We start from the raw sequence: 22492 nt of genomic DNA, 5'->3' as shown, positions 1-22492 counted from the left end.
AAACTTACACTGATGAATCACCTTGTCCACCGTTGCTATGTTGTTACGATGTGTTTTAGGGCTTTCATTTCATTCTCATCGGACTTGGATCGATGTCAAGGTGGGATCAAGGGTTTGGATTGGATCAAGAACTCTTCTGGATATTTGAACCGTTCTTGTCTTACGGTCTTCTGTGTTGGAACTGAACTTGGGCAGTGAACGTTGATATCGAGACGCAAAATGATACAAGAACGCATACTGAGAAACATCCCATTATGTGTCCTGAGTTTCAAGCTATAAGCATAATGGAAGTGTTTTAGTCTCATCGTGGTCCAGTCCGTTATCGCTGCAACAACTGAAACAGAAAGTCCTTCATCACATCAGTCATGTACACTTGGAGTAACATTCAACATTCGTCACAGTTTGGAAAACTGATCAACCAATCTATTACAAATCTGGATGTGATCTTAGATGAGGGTTCGATCCTCTTGGGTTTTTACCTCAGTCTGGCCGAGAAGCAGCGCATGTATTCAGTAATCCAGCGATCGTCTGCTGCCGAAAGTTCGGACCGTCGCAACTTCTCCAGATCAGCTGATCTTGCTCTGCGGCGATCCAAGGCCTTCCCATGTTTCTCAGAATCACGGCGTGTCTGGACCCCGACGTCAGCCCGGTGGATCTGAGGGGAATGAGGAACACCAGAAAACACAATGACATGAAAAAAACCCATTACTTTTACATTCACATTTTATTCACCTGGCAGTCACGTACAGTGGGGCAAAAAAGTATTTAGTCGGCCACCAATTGTGCAAGTGCTCCCACTTAAAAAGATGAGAGAGGCCTGTAATTTTCATCATAGGTACACTTCAACTATGAGAGACAGAATGGGGGGAAAGAATCCAGGAAATCACATTGTAGGATTTTTAATGAATTAATTGGTAAATTCCTCGGTAAAATAAGTATTTGGTCACCTACAAACAAGCAAGATTTCTGGCTCTCGCAGACCTGTAACTTCTTCTTTAAGAGGCTCTTCTGCCCTCCACTCGTTACCTGTATTAATGGCACCTGTTTGAACTCGTTATCAGTATAAAAGACACCTGTCCACAACCTCAAACAGTCACACTCCAACCTCCACTATGGCCAAGACCAAAGAGCTGTCAAAGGACACCAGAAACAAAATTGTAGACCTGCATCAGGCTGGGAAGACTGAATGTGCAATAGGTAAGCAGCTTGGTGTGAAGAAATCAACTGTGGGAGCAATTATTAGAAAATGGAAGACATACAAGACCACTGATAATCTCCCTCGATCTGGGGCTCCACGCAAGATCTCACCCCGTGGGGTCAAAATGATCACAAGAACAGTGAGCAAAAATCCCAGAACCACACAGGGGACCTAGTGAATGACCTGCAGAGAGCTGGGGACAAAGTAACAAAGGCTACCATCAGTAACACACTACGCCGCCAGGGACTCAAATCCTGCAGTGCCAGCCGTGTCCCCCGCTTAAGCCAGTACACGTCCAGGCCCGTCTGAAGTTTGCTAGAGAGCATTTGGATGCTCCAGAAGAGGATTGGGAGAATGTCATATGGTCAGATGAAACCAAAATTGAACTTTTTGGTAAAAACTCAACTTGTCGTGTTTGGAGGAGAAAGAATGCTGAGTTGCATCCAAAGAACACCATACCTACTGTGAAGCATGGGGGTGGAAACATCGTGCTTTGGGGCTGTTTTTCTGCAAAGGGACCAGGACGACTGATCCGTGTAAAGGAAAGAATGAATGGGGCCATGTATCGTGAGATTTTGAGTGAAAACCTCCTTCCATCAGCAAGGGCATTGAAGATGAAACGTGGCTGGGTTTTTCAGCATGACAATGATCCCAAACACACCGCCCGGGCAACGAAGGAGTGGCTTCGTAAGAAGCATTTCAAGGTCCTGGAGTGGCCTAGCCAGTCTCCAGATCTCAACCCCATAGAAAATCTTTGGAGGGAGTTGAAAGTCCGTGTTGCCCAGCGACAGCCCCAAAACATCACTGCTCTAGAGGAGATCTGCATGGAGGAATGGGCCAAAATACCAGCAACAGTGTGTGAAAACCTTGTGAAGACTTACAGAAAATGTTTGACCTCCGTCATTGCCAACAAAGGGTATATAACAAAGTATTGAGATGAACTTTTGTTATTGACCAAATACTTATTTTCCACCATAATTTGCAAATAAATTCTTTAAAAATCAGACAATGTGATTTTCTGGATTTTTTTTCTCATTTTGTCTCTCATAGTTGAGGTATACCTATGATGAAAATTACAGGCCTCTTTCATCTTTTTAAGTGGGAGAACTTGCACAATTGGTGACTGACTAAATACTTTTTTGCCCCACTGTATATCTAAAGTGACCAACGTGTAAGGCTACAGCCACACTACAGCTGGTTATCAATGAAAACGAGGCGTTTGGTGGCGACACTTCTCCAAGTTTCAGGAAGTTTTCCCAAACCCATCTGCAAGGATTCGCCGCTTAGTTTTCCGACGAAAACATCTTCACCAAATTTCAACGCATGCATTGAAATTTGTTGTGACAGTTTTGGCTAAGGGCGGCACGGTGGTGTAGTGGTTAGCGCTGTCGCCTCACAGCAAGAAGGTCCTGGGTTCGAGCCCCGGGGCCGGCGAGGGCCTTTCTGTGCGGAGTTTGCATGTTCTCCCCGTGTCCGCGTGGGTTTCCTCCGGGTGCTCCGGTTTCCCCCACAGTCCAAAGACATGCAGGTTAGGTTAACTGGTGACTCTAAATTGAGCGTAGGTGTGAATGTGAGTGTGAATGGTTGTCTGTGTCTATGTGTCAGCCCTGTGATGACCTGGCGACTTGTCCAGGGTGTACCCCGCCTTTCGCCCGTAGTCAGCTGGGATAGGCTCCAGCTTGCCTGCGACCCTGTAGAAGGATAAAGCGGCTAGAGATAATGAGATGAGATGAGATGAGTTTTGGCTACTCACGAGACTGCGGAGACACACCAAAAAACAACTCGCAAAACTCGGAGAACAAACAACTCATGAAGCTTGGAGACGCTACCAATGTTTCATCACCGAGTATTCGCAAACCCATCACGAGCTTTAGTGTGACCGTAGCCGAAAGCACAATCCAAGACAAACACCAAAAGGAACCCAAAAACAGCTCCGATTTCCCCTCCGTTTAAACTTACAAACATTAGGTTCCAGGACACAACCGTACGCTACCCCATTACTAAATGTGACGTTTAAAAGGCTTTTCTGCTCAGACATCTTATTGTGATGATACAATGCTAATCTGAGATGCTCCACCCACAAGCCACATATTTTTTGTTCACTTTTCTGGTCACAAGCTTCAGGCCAAACAGGAATACAAACGCTGACAAAATGACCTCCTTGGAGCAAAATTGTAAAAAGTATCATAGCATTACGTCTTTGGAACAGTAAGTGGTACGCAAAGGAGATTTCTCATGCTTGCTGTGGCTGGTCATTGGTAATGTCTGTTAAATGGCCTCTATCTGTGAAAGTAGGTGGTTCTTGGCGATGTTTAACAAGGATACGGTAACACTACAGCCTGTGATGCTTTGCGATGGGTTATTTATGAAAATGCGGTGTTTGTTGGTGATGCTTCCCAGAGCTTCAGGAAGTATTCCCAAACCCATCTGCAAGGATTCACCGCTTAGTTTGCCGGCGAAAAGGTCACCACCAAATTTCAATGTATGTATTGAAATGTTTCGTGACATTTTTGGCCACTCGCGAGACTGTGGAGACGCACCAAAAAACAACTGGAGAAGCTCAGAGAACGTTCACTGTACATCGCACAATTGGTGGTGATGCTACCACCAATCGATTTTTCATCGCCGAGTATTCGCAAAATTATCGCGAGCTGTGGTGTGACCAGGGCCTTAATAAAACATGGTAGAAATCTATAAATCTGGTTTGTGAGCCTGCCACAGCACTACCTTTATTGTTTTCTATTTATAACAGGTATTGTATAAAAACGATTCAGGGATCAACTCAGGTTCCATCATGCCAAATAAATCAAGGATAACAATGTCCATCCATCCATTATCCATAACCACTTATCCTGTGCAGGGCAAGCTGGAGCCTATCCCAGCTGACTACGAGCGAGAGGCGGGGTACACCCTGGACAAGTCACCAGATCATCACAGGGCCGACACATAGAGACAAACAACCATTCACACTCACGGTCAATTTAGAGCCACCGATTAGCCTAACCTGCATGTCTTTGGACTGTGGGGGAAACTGGAGCACCCAGAGGAAACCCACGAAGACACGGGAAGAACATGCAAACTCCACACAGAAAGGCCCTCGTCGGCTGCTGGGCTTGAACCCAGGACCTTCTTGCTGTGAGGCGACAGTGCTCACCACGACACCACCATGCCGCCCCCCCATCCATTATCCATAACCGCTTATCCTGTGCAGGGTCGCAGGCAAGCTGAAGCCTATCCCAGCTGACTATGGGCAAGAGGTGGGGTACACCCTGGACAAGTTGCCAGATCATTGCAGGGCTGATACATAGAGACACACAACCATTCACACTCACATTCACACCTACGGTCAATTTAGAGCCTCCAATTAGCCTAACTTGCACCAGGAGGAAACCTTCTTGATGTGAGAAGACAGTGCTAACCACTGCACCGCCATGTCGCCCAAGATAACAATGTATTAACAGTAAACTTTCAGCTTAGCACTTCCTTTTCTTGAAGGTTCAGCGCTAGTGATCCAGACAGCTACAACAGCGCTCTTGGACAAGTTATTAATAATTCGTAGATACGTGCTCTGCTAGCTAGCGTGACTAATATTAGTGAGACAAATAATCTCAGTTGTAATGCTAATAGTTTAAACCCATGTTTAAGGAAAATATCTATGGTACTCCATGTAAAGCCTAGGTCACAACCGGACGTACGGTACGATTTTTTGGCCGTGCGATTTTTGGCGTTTCCCCAAATCGCTGCGTTTTTTTTGTTCGTGGAGAAAGACGCACGTTGGCCGTAAGTTTGTCTTGCAACCTGAAAAAAACGTAAGCGCCCGTAGAGTTTGTTTGACATGACAAAGAACCTCCGCGGCCGATCTGCGGCTCGAAAATCAGCACGTCACACGCGCGCCCTCTGTGCGTTTCACGCATTTTTTGCACGTAGACCGGCCGTAGGAGCACATACGGCCAGTTGTGACCGAGGCTTTACAGATTAACTTTGTATGTTATAAAATGTTATTTTCTTTATTACACTTGGTAATGAGGTTAAGGGTGTGTTCGTATGTGGCGCTACGGTCCTTATAAGGTCGAGATATCGATGTGCGTCAGTAGATATATTTTTTTTATGTTTGCTCTGCAAACATATTAATTTATTACACGAACAAATATACGTGGATAGTTTCGATTACAGTATTGTGCAAAAGTCTTGGCACCCCATTTTTTCCCATACAAGCTTTGTTACTGATTTCTATTTTATGATTTCTACATTATCGAGTCACAACATTACAAAAACATTTTAGAGTCCCAAATGTTCGTTGTTGTTTATTTTTTTCCCAGCACAAAAGTAAATGTTACAGAAAAAAAAAATGTTTGTATCTGAGCAACATAAGAGAGCACTTTTCAGATTCAAAAAGAAAACATAATGAAGGCTACTCGAAAATTTTTGCTGCAAAATGAAGACGCGAGTGTGACAGTCAAAGTGTCCAGAAGAACTGTGGCTGGTTCTGTAAGATGCTCAGTAAAACCAACAGCTCATTTCCACATAAAACTGCACTCGCTGGACCTGAGACTACTATTTTTTTTAAAGCTAGGCGGCCTTTCGATTTCATAAAATCGGTGAAATTTAGTTCCGTCTGAAATGTGGCGATTGTGATATATGTTTATTTCTGTAATATCTAAAAAATATCAGGCCATTCTGTGGCTGGGAAGTTATTTAATTTGAGGGGATTAAAGCAAATAATGTGCATGAAATCGCTCACGTCACACAGTCAAGCAGACAGAGGAAGTCCGTGTGTGTGTGGTTTACCTTAAGCCCTATTCGCACGGGATTAGTATTACCTGTGAACCTCTGGCGATTTGTAATAATTGCAGAGAATGTCTGAGATGTTAGTCCCGTGCGAATGCGCCATGTCTGTAATTTGTAAAGTAATAATTCCGCCGCAAATTACCTACTATATTTTGTCAAACACAGACGTCCAGTGACGATACTAGTCCCGTGCGAATACGCATGTCCGTGTTTGTTATTGTAATTGCGCGCGTTTTATATCTTTTCCGGTTACTGTGAGGAGGCTACGGTTGAAATTTTCATGAGTACTGTTTTAGGGGCAAGTGGTAGTCGTGCCCCATACCACACTACATGGAATCCGCTTCCCAAAAACAGCAAGAAATCCAAGAGGAGAGCTCGGAGATTTTTGACCTGGATGACTTGTGTGGCTGCTTTCGGTAAGGAACATTTTTAATATTTCATAGCTGTAGCCAGGCCATATCCTCCATGGACTAGGGACGGCGAAAACTAAAAAAAATCTTGACCGACCACCGAGCCTCATTAGCCGGTTAAAGTCGGTTAACCTATGAGTTTAAACAGGGATGCAAACGGCGCGCCTTTTTCACGGCTCGTGCAGATCCGATTTTTTGGGGGGGCGTTGGAGTGTCTGAATAATTTCATCAGAGTAAATTCTGTATTAAAATTACTACATAAGCAAATGCAGTTACAGTCCATGAAAAAGCCGTGAAAAAGTCGGCATCTGCGCCTTTAGTTTGTGTGGAGAGAGATGATCTGCAATAACATGCATTGTTGGCTACAGACCGAAACGTACTTTCAGAATGCACTGGCCAAGGCAGGACTAAACTCCATGTGCCTTCTAATAATAATAATAAAAAAAAACAGAATAGTAATTTGTAAGCTAAAAAGCCTGTGTCTACACTTCTTTTCTTTCGCCGAGTGGCAGCTGTGTTCAACTGGGGCGGGACATGACTGAATGGGTGTTTCTGATTTGTCAGCTGTCTTTAACTGGGGTGGGACATGACTGAATGGGTGTTTCTGATTTGTCAGCTGTCTTTAACTGGGGCGGGACATGACTGAATGGGTGTTTCTGATGTGTCAGCCGTCTTTAAATTGAGTAAATTACAGACTTTGCTTATCCCGTGCGAATGCAAGGGATTTAACACAGAGGTTGGGTGGGAATTTACAAATTACTATAGATTCACAGGTAATACTAATCCCGTGCGAATAGGGCTTTAGACCGTGCACTGACAGTTCCATCATTCTGTCGCTAAACGAACAGCTGATCACACCGAGGTGCTCGCTGAGCGCCGATATTTATTAGTTTGATATTTCCTGCGTTTCCTTTCCTTCGTATATAACATAACGTCTTTTCTTCTCACTTTCCGTTCCTGTAGTCAGTCTTTCACATTTCATTCGCACACTCGCGTCCTCCATTTTTCTCTCCTGTTTCCAATTTGTATCCCACAATGCCTTGCGCGAACAGGAAAAGCCCACCACGGGATGATGCATGACGTAGTATCTTGAATTGGTTCATGGTGAAGCAGGAAAAAATAGCGGAGAATTTAGGGCCACATAGAGATTAAATTCATTAATTGTTCTATTTTTTTTAAAAATAATAAAATTGGAGGGCGGCACGGTGGTGTAGTGGTTAGCGCTGTCGCCTCACAGCAAGAAGGTCCGGGTTCGAGCCCCGTGGCCGGCGAGGGCCTTTCTGTGTGGAGTTTGCATGTTCTCCCCGTGTCCGCGTGGGTTTCCTCCGGGTGCTCCGGTTTCCCCCACAGTCCAAAGACACGCAGGTTAGGTTAACTGGTGACTCTAAATTGACCGTAGGCGTGAATGTGAGTGTGAATGGTTGTCTGTGTCTATGTGTCAGCCCTGTGATGACCTGGCGACTTGTCCAGGGTGTACCCCGCCTTTCGCCCGTAGTCAGCTGGGATAGGCTCCAGCTTGCCTGCGACCCTGTAGAACAGGATAAAGCGGCTAGAGATAATGAGATGAGATGAGATGAGATGAGATGAGAATAAAATTGGAAGTCTGTGATTCGAATTCAGTAGCTTTCGGACCATTAAATAAAAAATAATCAGGTGTCGGGAAAATTCTTTTTATGACCTACACTTGAAAAATCTGAAAGGCAGTCTAGCTTTAAGAAGCAAGTGTGACAAAGTGACCAGATGAACTGTGGCTGGTTCTGCAAGATACTCCACGTCACCAGGACAGACATGTACAATTATCAGATATTGTAATTGATCCAGCATCTCTAGTCAAGACTTCCTGCAGTCACGAGTGAAACCTCTTTATGTTCCTGCTGCATTTCCGATGTGCCAATTAAGCGAATGGAAAGCCTCGGATAACCGACTTGACCTCGGCTCAGCCTGAATAATTTAGACGCATGTGGCTGGTCGAGCTGCGATATCCAGTACGTCTGGTCCCTCTGGATGCCTTTAGAGATTTTTAGCGTGAGACTTCACCTGTAATGCTAATTTGCTAATTTTAGAAGAACAGAACTGAGGTCAAGCTGCGTGATCCCTGCTGGAATTTATTCGTTATTGGCTTGGCCTGGATTTTCACTCAGCGTTACCCTGCTTTGGGTTCAGTCACGGTCTTAAATTCTCAACCCTTTGTGTACGCAGTATCAGACCGCTTGGGCTTGTACTCACCTCTCCAGCGGACGCTGAGCCTTTCATGTTGAGCCTCCTCCTCTCTCTGGCCTCCATGTTCCTCTCGGCCCAGTCGTAGCGGATATTCAAGCGTCTGTTGTCCCGGTTGGAGGTTCTCTCTACAGCACTGGCCGGTGGCTGGCTCTTGGCTCGGGTCGGTTTTCTCAGCGTGGAGTCGGTGGAGTCATCTGTGTCGGGTTTACGCTGAGGGAAACTGGGTTCAGACCGTAGAGCTCGGTGTCTCTGTTTCACTGTGAGCTCCGATGGCCCGTTAGCTGTGACATGCTGGTATCCATTCTCTGAGATTTATACAAAGTAAAAACAGATGAGTTTAATTTGGACAGTTAGACAAATAATAAAAAACCTGTGATCATATAAATTAAGCAATATGAGCTATTTCGGTGTATGCAAAATCCAGAAGGACCCCGATAGAGTCCATATCTCAGCCAAGCTACAAGTTATCAAAATCAAAATCAAAATCACTTCAACTTAGGATAATACTAAAGCTGTCCACCAAATTTCATCCAAATCCGTTCACTACTTTTTGAGTTACATTGGGAACAGACAAACAAATCCTGGATCCGCATACATTTCCGGATTTGCCTCAAGATCTAATCTAATCAATTGTTGCTTGGCCCATGGCTCAGATTTCCTCCAAATTTCATCCAAATATGTTCACTACTTTTGGAGTTACATTAGGAACAAACAAACAAACAAACAGGAGTGAAAACATAATTTCCTCCAGTAAAGATGTTGGAGTTAACAAAGTAAGAAATACAAAACTATCTGCAAGCCAATATTTATTTTATTCTTTATTCTCTTTTCACTGTCAGTTACAGCACATGAGCCAATCCCGGGTATCTGAGTTACATCCTCCTTGGTTAGGTGTCATGTGATGGGGAGAGGTGTATAGTGGGTGGGAATTGGCTATGATAAAATTAGGGAGAAAATCAGAGAACAATAAATAAATAAAGAGTTAGCATGGTCAAGGTCAAAATTTTTTAACCAAATCTGTTTGTTGTTATTTATATTGTCTTGAGCAAGGTGGCACTGTAAATAACACTTCCTTCAAGATCAGTAAAGTTGCACTTCTGTGCATTCTCGAAAAAAAAAGGTACTAATCTGTACCTTTCCTTTTCGGTGGAGTGACACCATCAAGGGTGAACCATTAAGTATCCTTCTGAGGCTATATCCACACGACAACGGCAACGAGATTTTTTTATTTTTAAATATCGCGTCCACATGGGCAACGGATCAGTAAAATATCAGGTACATATGGCAACGCAACGCTTGCTGAAAACGATGCAATACACATGCCACACCTCTACGTGCGCTGTAAGACGGTCCCATCGGAGACACCAGAACAATAGAAGAAGTAGACGCATGCGCATAAACCCCTTCTTCTGTAGCATCAGCCACATAAAGTTTTGATTATTAATCAGTAGCGTAAAACGAAAGACGCAGAAAGAGGAATGAATGGGGGTAGATGGAAGCCGGTACGCCAACATTCTGATATCCTCCAGAATTCTTTAATGGTCCGGAATAAATTGAATGCTACACGTTGATGGATTACTTTGTTCTTCTACGCCCTTTTTGAGGAATGTATTGTCGGACTTAAACCAACATCTGAAGAGGTGAGATCGCTCCTTTTTTTTTTTCCTATTTTTGCTGGCGGGATTGTTTTTGTTTTTGGAAAGCGCACGGGCGGTGCGCGGTTTGGTTATACTCAGTATTTCTGCAGTGTTTGGACTAAAGACTCTGCCGTAAGGGCTATTCTCTCACTCTCTCTCTCTCACTTTGCACCATTACACAATAAATATTCACAGTGAAAATATTTTGTAAGCGCGTTTCATGAACCAAGTTATAGGATTTGTTGACAACTTGCATCGAGTTCGTTACACTTCTACCCGGCGTGAAGCACCGACAGTCATGTGGTTGTGACGTCATCGTAAACAAATCCGTTCTACTCATCCAGACGACTTCGCAACGGCGCCGTTGCCAGATTTTTCCACTCTGGGACCCGTTCTCAAAAGATTTCGTTTTGGGGCACCCAAAACGCCGGTGCCATGTGGACGCCGGGCCGAAACGATAAACAATTTTATCAGATTCACCTGAATCCGTTGCCATGTGGACAGGACCTGAGTTGAAGCCCTTAAGATCTAAACAGTTTCCAGATAAGATACATCTTTAGGTACAACTCAGCACAACGGTACCATCCCAGAGTCCCCTTATTTCTGAGAGTCTGAATGAGTGGTGTGTCTTCAATCAGTCCTGTAATTTGATTTAAATGTAGTGAACAGTTTCCTAGGTGGAAATATTTCGCTCTCCAGGTGAGCTGGGATTGAGGTACTTACCTACAGGGAGTGAGTCGTGCCCTGCCGTGTCCGTGTCCTGTTCCGTGTTCACCTGCGGCGTCTCTGTGCTCTCGGAGGAGGACGGATACGGATGCAGGTTTGAGGACTCTACCACCCCTCTAACCCTGGGGCTGGACCTGCCGCTGGAGTCTGAGCCACTGTCCCAGCCGTCCCCGAACAGCGGCCGGTGCGTGTGCTCCATCAACCGGCGGCCCAGCCTGTACTTCACCGAGTCCTGGTAGCATTTGGACAACGTCTCCCATTTGGGCTCGCGGAACTTCTTCATGTACTCCGTGCGGATCTTCTTTGTCGCCGCGTTACTCCCGGCGCTCGTCATTTGGGCTGGATTTGACGGCGAGCACCTGCACAGGTACAGGAGAACAATTAGGTAAAAGGTAAAGGTGAGCTGGACACTCATGGAGGCTCTAATTCAACACCGTCGTTCCAGTTTCTCTGCAGCAGAACCCGTGCTCGCGCCACCGATTATTTATTTATTATGTCTTACATAATACATACACCGTTTCCACACTCAGAGGCACTTTACAGGCTCGTGTTACTGCTGCTCTCTTAGTGATCAGGTGCATGTTATTTGGTATTCAGAGGCTGTAGGAGACCCAAACACCTGGGGAAGTAGCCTATTCATGCATGCATGCATGCATAATTAGTTTATGAGTTTTGCTCATTAATAGTGAACATGCACTGAATAGTAAATTGCCCTCATGTGCAGTGGAGAACCTGGAGAAGAACCTGCAGAGAACCTATGGAGAGCATGCTGGATATGTTTCCATTTGTGAACTACCTGTAAACAGCTGAGATCTTACCTCACTGGCCTCCTTAAACTCCGAGATGAGAGCTGAAGGAAAACACACCGCTCCTCATCACATCCTCATCCCCATCCTCATCATCCTCATCCTCATCCTCACATTTTCCTCTTGCGGATGCTTGCAGGTGGAGAAGTATTCCTGAGAAGTTCTTGCATTAAGCAAGCAGGTAGGAAAAGCAGGTCAGGGAGTGGGTAGTCTATTTACAGTCCCATCATGATCATGATCAGCAGCAGGATGTCGCGCCCCGGCTGCTTCACTGTGCGCATGCGCGAGAGTAAAGGAACCACGGGAACGCGCGCTGTCGGTTTTTGGGGAGGAGGGGTTCCCTCGCGTGAGCGCGCACCCCTTTCATTTTCCACCTGATGATGCAATTGAGGATCAACAGCCCGAAATAAGAAATGAACACATTAAGACTGGTGGTTTAATAAGCATTATGTAAATGTATGCAAATTTAGCTAATTACATGTAATTATTAAATCACTGTCTGTATAATGAACACCTCTGGTGTAACATACTAATTAGGCAATTAATCAACAGGGTGAGTCTGGGGTTTTCTTTATACACACCAGTTAGATTTTCTGATACCATTCCAATGGCATTATGTCTGACCTTATCCTTCCCTCCATATCTACAGTGGTGCTTGAAAGTTTGTGAACCCTTTAGAATATTCTATATTTCTGCATAAATAAAGAAGAAACCTTTATTTGTCACATGCACACTTCAAGCACAGTGAAATTCATCCTCTGCATTTAACCCATCTGGGGCAGTGAACACACACGCACACACACCCAGAGCAGTGGGCAGCCACACCAGAGCGCCCGGGGAGCAGTCAGGGGTTCGGTACCTTGCGCAAGACACGGGGAGAACATGCAAACTCCACACAGAAAGGCCCTCACCTTTGCTGGGTTCGAACCCGGAACCTTCTTGCTCATCTCATTATCTGTAGCCGCTTTATCCTGTTCTACAGGGTCGCAGGCAAGCTGGAGCCTATCCCAGCTGACTACGGGCGAAAGGCGGGGTACACCCTGGACAAGTCGCCAGGTCATCACAGGGCTGACACATAGACACAGACAACCATTCACACTCACATTCACACCTACGCTCAATTTAGAGTCACCAGTTAACCTAACCTGCATGTCTTTGGACTGTAGGGGAAACCGGAGCACCCAGAGGAAACCCACGCGGACACGGGGAGAACATGTAAACTCCGCACAGAAAGGCCCTCGCCGGCCACGGGGCTCGAACCCGGACCTTCTTGCTGTGAGGCAACAGCGCTAACCACTACTGTACACCACCGTGCCGCCCTGCTAAAAGTAGATGCTACTCTAAATTGTCCATTAATCAAGCTTGGAGAGGGATGGGCTCTACTAAGTTCAAATGCCCTAGACATGCCCATGATGGATGGTTAAAATGTCATCAGTGGTGCCTCTTGCTGGCTATGAGAAGAAGAAAAGACTAGCTAGTTGACCTAATCCACATGTCTTTGGACTGTAGGAGGAAACCAGAGCATCCTGAGGAAACCCACACACGTACAAGACGAACATGCAAACTCCACATAGAAAGCCCTCAGTCGACTGCAAGATTCGAACCTGGAACCTGCTTGCTGTGAGGCAACAGTGATAACCACCGTGCCGCCATATTATCACGTCTATGATCATTTGATCTGTGAAACTGAGTGTGTTTTTGTGATGCAACGGAACACAAACAGGGAAAAAGCAACCACAAGAGCAACCACATTCAAAAATAGATTATTTATTTATTTATTTGTATTATTCTGTTGGTTGGGCAGAATCATTGGGCTGAAAACAAAAAAAAGACACAAACAGAAAAGGACTCGAGGCAATCATATGTCTAGTCCAGTCCTTTAAAAAGGGAAGCTTTACGTTGTTGAAGGATGACACATTTGATCGCCCGAGCCTTGTTGTGGCCCATCTCACCCACGTGTTCTCTGCTTCACTCTGCTATCATGGCTGATGATTGGTTCCAGAATCCATTTTTTTGTCAGTAAAGTGGTTCCTTCACATAAAAACAGTGTTCATCAGTAAATAATCTCCGTACAACAGTGTCAATGATTCCTTGTTTTTACCCCCTACTTGATGTTCTTGATGTCGATGTGTTTGTAAACTAGGAGGAAGGAAGCTGCTGTTATGAAATAATAGACACAACGGCAAGTTCCCGAGCGACAGGTTGGTCCGGTAGAGGCCGAGAGCTTAGAAGCACTTGCGGTGGACGATGCTGGGACCGGCCTCATCGTACTCCTGCTTGGTGATCCACATCTGCTGGAAGGTAGACAGAGAAGCCAGGATGGAGCCACCGATCCAGACGGAGTACTTACGCTCAGGGGGAGCAATGATCTGGACAGAACAGAGGAACGAAACCGCTAAGTCAAATCCGTAGTATTTGCATGACTGTAGTTTGAAATTTACAGTCTTATTATTCTGTGTGTAGCCAAACATAAACAGTTTACACTCTAAACACAAAGATACAAATCAAGAGCTGCGGTTAACGTTCACTTCGAACACCAGAATGAGAAAAATTGTGATCTCAAAAGAAGTGTGACTTTCTTTCACTGTGGCATGGGTGTTGGTTTGAGCCAGGTGAGTATTTCGGGTTCGAATATTTCAGAAAGTGCTGATCTCCTCCTGGGGTTTTCACACACAAGAACAGTCTCTAGAATTTACACAGACAGAATGGTGCGAAAAACAAAAAACAGCAAGGTGAGTGAGTGAATGAGGGGCAGTTCTGTGGGTGGAAATAAACGCCTTGTCGATAAGAAAGATCAGAGGAAAATGGACAGATTCGTAGTTTGAGCTTTTTTGCCAGGAAGGATATAGTAACTCATATAATCACTCTTTACAACCGTGCTGAGCAGAAAAGCATCTCGGTAGAAAAGCAACAGCAGAAGAGCACGTTGGGTTCCACAAACAGGAATCTTAGAATCAACAACAAGTTCCAATTAAAGTGGCCGGTGAGTGTAAAGGGCTTTTCTCTCTCTCTTTTTTTTCTGCGTTAAAGGTTCTTTCTAGATCCATACAACCTCCAGCCTTTAATCGTCCCAGTAACTTTTGTGAATCGTGTAGATCTTTGGGAATTTTGTAGTTTACCTCAAAAGGTTGTGAGTTTTCTGATTGTTTCATGTTTAGTACCACAGTTTACAGCAGGTGTCGTCAACTGGTGAAACATGGTCTGGACGCTGACCAGCAAAGTATTTCAGCAGATCAAACTGTCTCAAAAATGTCGCAGAAATCTGGTCTTCATTAACCACAGTGTCGCGGATTCTCAAACGTATTGTGGATTGTTGCAGCCAATCAAATGTACTATCTCATCATCTCTAGCCGCTTTATCCTGTTCTACAGGGTCGCGGGCAAGCTGGAGCCTATCCCAGCTGACTACGGGTGAAAGGCGGGGTACACCCTGGACAAGTCACCAGGTCATCACAGGGCTGACACATAGACACAGACAACCATTCACACTCACATTCACACCTACGCTCAATTTAGAGTCACCAGTTAACCTAACCTGCATGTCTTTGGACTGTGGGGGAAACCGGAGCACCCGGAGGAAACCCACGCGGACACGGGGTGAACCCAGACCTTCTTGCTGTGAGGCGACAGCGCTAACCACTACACCACCGTGCCGCCCAGTATCTGTACTTAACTTGAGTATTTTTTTTGGAAGCTTATGACTTTAACTTCACTACGTTTTTGAAAGACAAATATCGTACTTTTCACTCCACGACATTTCTATCAAGCTCCTCGTTACTCGTTACTATGAAGCAGCTTTGAAAGTGGATGTTTTTTCTTTTCCTGTCTAAAACGTGATTGGTTTTATTCACAGCTGACACTGAGACAGCCGATCAGTAATCATGTTCATAGACTGGATAAAATCAAGTTCAGTGATTTCTCGGCAGCGTTATTTAACACGATCAGTTGATGGCAGAATGGAAGGCGGTGGTTCTTCTGGGGAATGACCATGCCCATGGCCCATGAACCCATGTTTCAGTTTTCTGAAAGGATTAAAGATTCATTTCATTTTAAACGTTTGGTTTGTTTGCCGAAAACGAACCACATCACAGCCTACAAAAACTCGCCGTCCAACCTGTGGAAGCATATTGAGGGATGTAAGCATTTTATTCCAAGAGAAAGCTTGCAATGAAGTTGTCTGTTCTTTTAGAGCTAGCGGTAATGTTACGATAGCTATGCAGTCTGGTTAGTCAAATGACTTTCTATGGATTTGCCCGCCAAGTTGCCGTAGCCTTGTCCACGGCTAATGATAACACATAGCTAGTTAACTTGGACACTGTTAGTTAGCATGTAAAAACGGAGTTACGCTAACATGAATAACGTTAACGTATCTGAAGTCCTTTCAGAAATGTTTTAGCATAATCTTGCCAAATAAAATGTAGAAATATTTCTTTTCTAGTAGCGTTAGCTACCCAATATGATTTCGAGTCTGAAAAGAGTTTGCTAGCATGTCAGGTGGAGCGTCACTGACTAGCTAGCTTAACGTTAAACCACCATGATGCACAGCATGTGATTATTTTGTAAATCCAGTCGGTTGTTTCAGAGGCATTTGGTTTTGTAAGCGTTGTGGCGATAATACAACGATGCGTTGACAGAAAATTTACTTTTAATACTTAAGTATTTTTAAAAGCAAGTACTTCAGTACTTTAACTTATGTAAAAAATTGACTGGTGAACTTTCACTTGTATCGGAGTAACATTTGACCAGTGGGATCTGTACTTTGACTTAAGTAATGAAGTTGGGTACTTTGTCCACCTCTGCTAATTAGTGAAGTGGAAAGCCACATGGTCTGCATGCGTCGAAGATGGAAAACGACGGTTCAAAGACGCTTGGATAGAGAAGGACGTGTTTAATGTCCGCTTAATGTTCAAAACAGGTGTCTTATCTGTGCGCATGGTGCTCGTCGAAAGTTAACATGTCATATTTCTAGCCATGAAGTCATAGATAACGTGTTTCAAAGGTTAAGCGTTAAAAGGTTGTCTCTGTTCAGTCATGTGTGTCTCTTATCTGGACCTTTGTCAGCAAGGAATTTTGCAAATTTTAGTTGAATACTTCTGACTGATAATATTATGAGAAGTAAAGGTTATTTCCTCTTGTCTGATACCTTGATCTTCATTGTGCTGGGAGCCAGGGCAGTGATCTCCTTCTGCATACGGTCAGCGATACCGGGGTACATGGTGGTGCCGCCAGACAGGACGTTGTTGGCATACAGGTCCTTCCTGATGTCAATGTCGCACTTCATGATGCTGTTATAGGCGGTCTCATGGATGCCAGCGGACTCCATGCCTGCAGGTGGAAAATAAGTAACATAGCTTTGAGAAGACTGTTGAGAAATTCCAGAAATTAAGATTAAAAAAAAAAAAAAGCTTGTTCTGGTATGTACCGATGAAGGAAGGCTGGAAGAGGGTCTCTGGGCAGCGGAAACGTTCATTGCCAATGGTGATCACCTGACCATCAGGAAGCTCGTAGCTCTTCTCAAGGGAGGAGGAGGAAGCAGCGGTGGCCATCTCGTTCTCAAAGTCCAGGGCAACGTAGCACAACTTCTCCTTGATGTCACGCACGATCTCACGCTCGGCTGGAACGAATCATTCATTTTTACTATTAAGGGATGCACCCAGACATGTTATTTAATGAGTTATGAGACGAAACACGCACCAGTGGTGACGAAAGAGTAGCCACGCTCAGTCAGGATCTTCATCAGGTAGTCAGTCAGATCACGACCGGCCAGATCCAGACGCATGATGGCATGGGGCAAAGCATAACCCTCATAGATGGGCACGTTGTGTGTCACACCATCACCAGAGTCCAGCACAATACCTGAACAGGTTCAACAAGCACAGAGTCAGAGCATATCCATTAACTCTTCTAGTTTAAGTCAAAATGACTCATTTTAAAATCTTGGGTTGTCATTTTTATCACACTCTGGCGTCCTCTGCTGGCTGAAAGGCAAACTGTGTGTGGGGGGGGGATAACGGCCTTTCGATTTCATAAAATCGGTGAAATTTAGTTCCGTCTGAAATGTGCTCATTGTGATAGATGTTTATTTCTGTAATATCTCACAAAATATCTATCAGGCCATTCTGTGGCTGGGAAGTTATTTAATTTGAGGGAATTAAAGCAAATAATGTGCATGAAATCGCTCGCTTCACGCAGTCAAGCAGACAGAGGAAGTTCGTGTGTGTGCGTAGGTTTACCAATGATGCATTGACCGTTACACCATTCTGTCGCTAAACGAACAGCTGATCACACCGAGGTGCTCGCTGAGCGCCGATATTTATTAGTTTGATATTTCCTGCGTTTCCTTTCCTTCGTATATAACATAACGTCTTTTCTTCTCGCTTTCCGTTACTGTAGTCGGTCTCTCACGTTTCATTCGCACACTCACGTCCTCCATTTTTCTCTCCTGTTTCAAATTTGTATCCCACAATGCCTTGTGCGAACGGGGAAAGCCCACCATGTGATGCGATGCATGATATAGTATCTTGCATTGGGTCATGGTGAAGCAGGAAAAAATAGCGGAGAATTTAGGGCCACGTGGAGATAAATTCATTAATTGTTCTATTATTTTTTTAAAACTAATAAAATTGGAAATCTGTGATTCAAATTCAGTAGTTTTTGGTCCACTAAACAAAAATAATCAGGTGTCGGGGAAAATTCTTTTTATGACCTACACTTGAAAAATCTGAAAGGCGGTCTACATGTAATTTTTCCCCCAACCAACTCCACTCGAACCCTTCTATCCTCATTGCTCTTTTCTGGCTCAGGGACTGAACTACTGGTTTGGGGCCAGGCCCGAAAAATGACAACATTTGAATGAATGGGAAAATTATGAAAAATTAGAAAATTATGTTTAGTTGAATTTGTAAGCCTAAAAGATTATTCAGGTTGTGCCTGAAAGAGAACCCTTAAAGGTTCCATTTAGAACTCTAAAATGCGTTTCCAAGTTGAATCCTTTTAGGAAACAAATAACTCTTAATTACTGTTTAACTATTGTATCGATCTTTGATATTTTTGCTAATAAATGAGATTCGTATATATTCAGCGTTGCTCTAAAATCTCTGGGACATTCACTGCTCATAAGAGACAAAAGTGTCTGAATAAGTGCTCTGAATACAAGCTCATCATAAACTGATGGTGGTTATGATACTTACCGGTGGTACGGCCGGAGGCGTAGAGGGACAGCACGGCCTGGATGGCCACGTACATGGCAGGAACATTGAAGGTCTCAAACATGATCTGGGTCATCTTCTCCCGGTTGGCTTTGGGGTTCAGGGGTGCCTCTGTGAGCAGGGTAGGGTGTTCCTCAGGGGCCACACGCAGCTCATTGTAGAAAGTGTGGTGCCAGATCTTCTCCATATCATCCCAGTTGGTGATGATGCCATGCTCAATGGGGTACTTCAGTGTCAGGATACCTCTCTTGCTCTGGGCTTCATCTCCTACATAGGAGTCTTTCTGACCCATGCCGACCATGACACCCTGGAGGGAAACAAGAAATACAATCAGATTTAATGTATCTGTATTTATGGACAGTTTTTTCTAACTCGAGACTTTTCTAACATCCCAGGACCTACCTGGTGACGAGGGCGACCAACGATGGAGGGGAAGACGGCTCTGGGGGCATCATCTCCGGCGAAACCAGCCTTCACCAGGCCAGAACCGTTATCGCACACCAGAGCAGTGGTCTCGTCGTCGTCACACATGATGAATGAGTTCCTGAAATAGAAGCGCACAATGAGGAATGGAGCACACACACTATACCTAAATCTAGCCCTAACTTTAATTTCAGTAAACAAAAAAGCACTCTTTGGGCTCTTTTAGGTTTTTGTTTGTTTGGTCCCCACAAACCTGTCAGATATTCCTGTTCTTCTGTCGACATTTGGTCCCTAATAAGCTATAGGCTAAAAACATGGATGTGCAGATTGCCTTCTCTACATTATTAATAAGAGAAGTGCATAATATATATAAAAGGTCCTCCTAGAATCCTTTTAAAGTCCTATCCTTCGTCTTCATAATGGAATATCATTATAATCCAGTCCTGAACTCTGGTTTCAGAGTAGTCCGTCTGATTGGCTGAGCTGGTGCGTGCTCTCGGTTCCGGTTCTTACCTGTGCTCGTTCCTGCTGTACAAAGAAGCTCAAGGGTGCCTTGGACTCTAGTTCCAGCTACAGATAGAAAGCAAGCGTGGCTGCTCTTATACCCCCATGCCCCTCCAACCTCCCGCCTCCAGACGTCAGGAATGTGCGCGTATCCCCCAGGAATCCCAGCGTCCATATTTGGGGTCTTTGCGGGGGCCGTGCGCTCAGGACAACCCCCCGGTGTGTATAGCCGGGCCATATATGGAGCTCCAGAGCCTGGGTAGTAAGTGTGTGTGTGAGTGAGTGAGTGTGTGTGGTGGGCTGTAGCCGTGTATGGATGAGTCGGGGGTCTGGGGTGTCATGTTTGGGAAGTGTCTATGACCTGATCAATGGAGGCCAACTTTGGTTAAGGACAAGAGACTGGATCAGATCGCTGCTCTGGCTCTGGACTTTACACCTTAAATGTCTTTGATCCAAACACTGGACATGAGTATTGATATTTTCAAAATAATGTATATTAGCTATGGCATTAATTAAGAAATATAATAGTCAGTGATGTGCTTCACACATGCTTCCTTCTGAATGTTACAAAGCGCTGACTCTGAAGCTGTTTTCTATAAACGTTACATAAACATCCAGAGGTGGACAGTACCAAAGTGCAATTACTTGAGTACTGTACTTTACTTGAGTATTTTTTTTTTTTGGAAGCTTATGACTTTAACTTCACTACATTTGAAAGGCAAATATCGTACAACCCCGATTCCAAAAAAGTTGGGACAAAGTACAAATTGTAAATAAAAACGGAATGCAATGATGTGGAAGTTTCAAAACTCCATATTTTATTCAGAATAGAACATAGATGACATATCAAATGTTTAAACTGAGAAAATGTATCATTTAAAGAGAAAAATTAGGTGATTTTAAATTTCATGACAACAACACATCTCAAAAAAGTTGGGACAAGGCCATGTTTCCCACTGTGAGACATCCCCTTTTCTCTTTACAACAGTCTGTAAACGTCTGGGGACTGAGGAGACAAGTTGCTCAAGTTTAGGGATAGGAATGTTAACCCATTCTTGTCTAATGTAGGATTCTAGTTGCTCAACTGTCTTAGGTCTTTTTTGTCGTATCTTCCGTTTTATGATGCGCCAAATGTTTCCTATGGGTGAAAGATCTGGACTGCAGGCTGGCCAGTTCAGTACCCGGACCCTTCTTCTACGCAGCCATGATGCTGTAATTGATGCAGTCTGTGGTTTGGCATTGTCATGTTGGAAAATGCAAGGTCTTCCCTGAAAGAGACGTCGTCTGGATGGGAGCATATGTTGCTCTAGAACCTGGATATACCTTTCAGCATTGATGGTGTCTTTCCAGATGTGTAAGCTGCCCGTGCCACATGCACTAATGCAACCCCATACCATCAGAGATGCAGGCTTCCGAACTGAGCGCTGATAACAACTTGGGTCGTCCTTCTCCTCTTTAGTCCGAATGACACGGCGTCCCTGATTTCCATAAAGAACTTCAAATGTTGATTCGTCTGACCACAGAACAGTTTTCCACTTTGCCACAGTCCATTTTAAATGAGCCTTGGGCCAGAGAAGACGTCTGCGCTTCTGGATCATGTTTAGATACGGCTTCTTCTTTGAACTATAGAGTTTTAGCTGGCAACGGCGGATGGCACGGTGAATTGTGTTTACACAATTGTGTAATTGTGTAATTGTGTTTAATTGTGAAACGCGCTTACACACAGAGATTCTTCCAGATTCTCTGAATCTTTTGATGATATTATGCACTGTAGATGATGATATGTTCAAACTCTTTGCAATTTTACACTGTCGAACTCCTTTCTGATATTGCTCCACTATTTGTCGGCGCAGAATTAGGGGGATTGGTGATCCTCTTCCCATCTTTACTTCTGAGAGCCGCTGCCACTCCAAGATGCTCTTTTTATACCCAGTCATGTTAATGACCTATTGCCAATTGACCTAATGAGTTGCAATTTGGTCCTCCAGCTGTTCCTTTTTTGTACCTTTAACTTTTTCAGCCTCTTATTGCCCCGTCCCAACTTTTTTGAGATGTGTTGCTGTCATGAAATTTCAAATGAGCCAATGTTTGGCATGAAATTTCAAAATGTCTCACTTTCGACATTTGATATGTTGTCTATGTTCTATTGTGAATACAATATCAGTTTTTGAGATTTGTAAATTATTGCATTCCGTTTTTATTTACAATTTGTACTTTGTCCCAACTTTTTTGGAATCAGGGTTGTACTTTTCACTCCACGACATTTCTATCAAGCTCCTCGTTACTCATTACTATGAAGCGGCTTTGAAAGTGGATGTTTTTTCTTTACTTTTCTAAAACGTGATTGGTTTTATTCACAGCTGACACTGAGACAGCCGATCAGTAATCACTAGGGTCACGTCACATCCATAGACTGGATAAAATCAAGATCAATGACTTCTCAGCAGCATTATTTAACACGATCAGTTGATGTCGAAATGGAAGGAGGCGGTTCTTCTGGAGAACGCACGCACTCATGGCCCATGAACCCATGTTTCAGTTTTCTGAAAGGATTAAAAGATTTGTTTCGTTTG

At 44.2% G+C, this 22492-nt stretch overlaps 2 protein-coding genes across 2 annotated transcripts; both read right to left on the bottom strand.

The window, feature by feature from the left end:
- Positions 1 to 273: 273 nt before the first annotated feature.
- ccsapa (centriole, cilia and spindle-associated protein a) lies at positions 274 to 11313 on the bottom strand. Its single transcript, XM_060899577.1, has 4 exons — positions 10977 to 11313; positions 8623 to 8921; positions 480 to 655; positions 274 to 334 (listed from the first exon to the last, which is right to left on the bottom strand). Exons 1-4 carry the CDS (start codon positions 11311 to 11313, stop codon positions 274 to 276), a joined length of 873 nt encoding a protein of 290 aa, XP_060755560.1.
- Positions 11314 to 13573: 2260 nt separating this feature from the next.
- On the bottom strand, positions 13574 to 20017 carry acta1a (actin alpha 1, skeletal muscle a). The gene is made up of 7 exons (XM_060899092.1): positions 19929 to 20017; positions 19395 to 19536; positions 18975 to 19299; positions 17479 to 17640; positions 17207 to 17398; positions 16928 to 17109; positions 13574 to 14154 (listed from the first exon to the last, which is right to left on the bottom strand). The coding sequence occupies exons 2-7, from the start codon at positions 19521 to 19523 to the stop codon at positions 14011 to 14013; spliced, it is 1134 nt and encodes a 377-aa protein (XP_060755075.1). The 5' UTR covers positions 19524 to 19536; positions 19929 to 20017; the 3' UTR covers positions 13574 to 14010.
- Between the last annotated feature and the right edge of the window lie 2475 nt (positions 20018 to 22492).

The sequence above is a fragment of the Neoarius graeffei genome, chromosome 18, assembly GCF_027579695.1.
Source record: "Neoarius graeffei isolate fNeoGra1 chromosome 18, fNeoGra1.pri, whole genome shotgun sequence".
Taxonomy (NCBI): domain Eukaryota; kingdom Metazoa; phylum Chordata; class Actinopteri; order Siluriformes; family Ariidae; genus Neoarius; species Neoarius graeffei.
The sequence above is the reverse complement of the archived record's forward strand: the minus strand, read 5'-3'. Positions and strand labels throughout refer to the sequence as shown.

Excerpts from the sequence above, each read along its gene's own strand:
- ccsapa (XM_060899577.1), bottom strand. The coding sequence starts at position 11,313 with ATGACGAGCGCCGGGAGTAACGCGGCGACAAAGAAGATCCGCACGGAG. Across the intron at positions 656-8,622 it reads GCTCAGCGTCCGCTGGAGAG|ATCCACCGGGCTGACGTCGG; the intron begins GTGAGTACAAGC and ends CATTCCCCTCAG. Across the intron at positions 335-479 it reads TGCTTCTCGGCCAGACTGAG|TTGTTGCAGCGATAACGGAC; the intron begins GTAAAAACCCAA and ends TTTCTGTTTCAG.
- acta1a (XM_060899092.1), bottom strand. The coding sequence starts at position 19,523 with ATGTGTGACGACGACGAGACCACTGCTCTGGTGTGCGATAACGGTTCT. Across the intron at positions 17,399-17,478 it reads CTACTCTTTCGTCACCACTG|CCGAGCGTGAGATCGTGCGT; the intron begins GTGCGTGTTTCG and ends GATTCGTTCCAG. Across the intron at positions 14,155-16,927 it reads CCAGCACAATGAAGATCAAG|ATCATTGCTCCCCCTGAGCG; the intron begins GTATCAGACAAG and ends TGTTCTGTCCAG.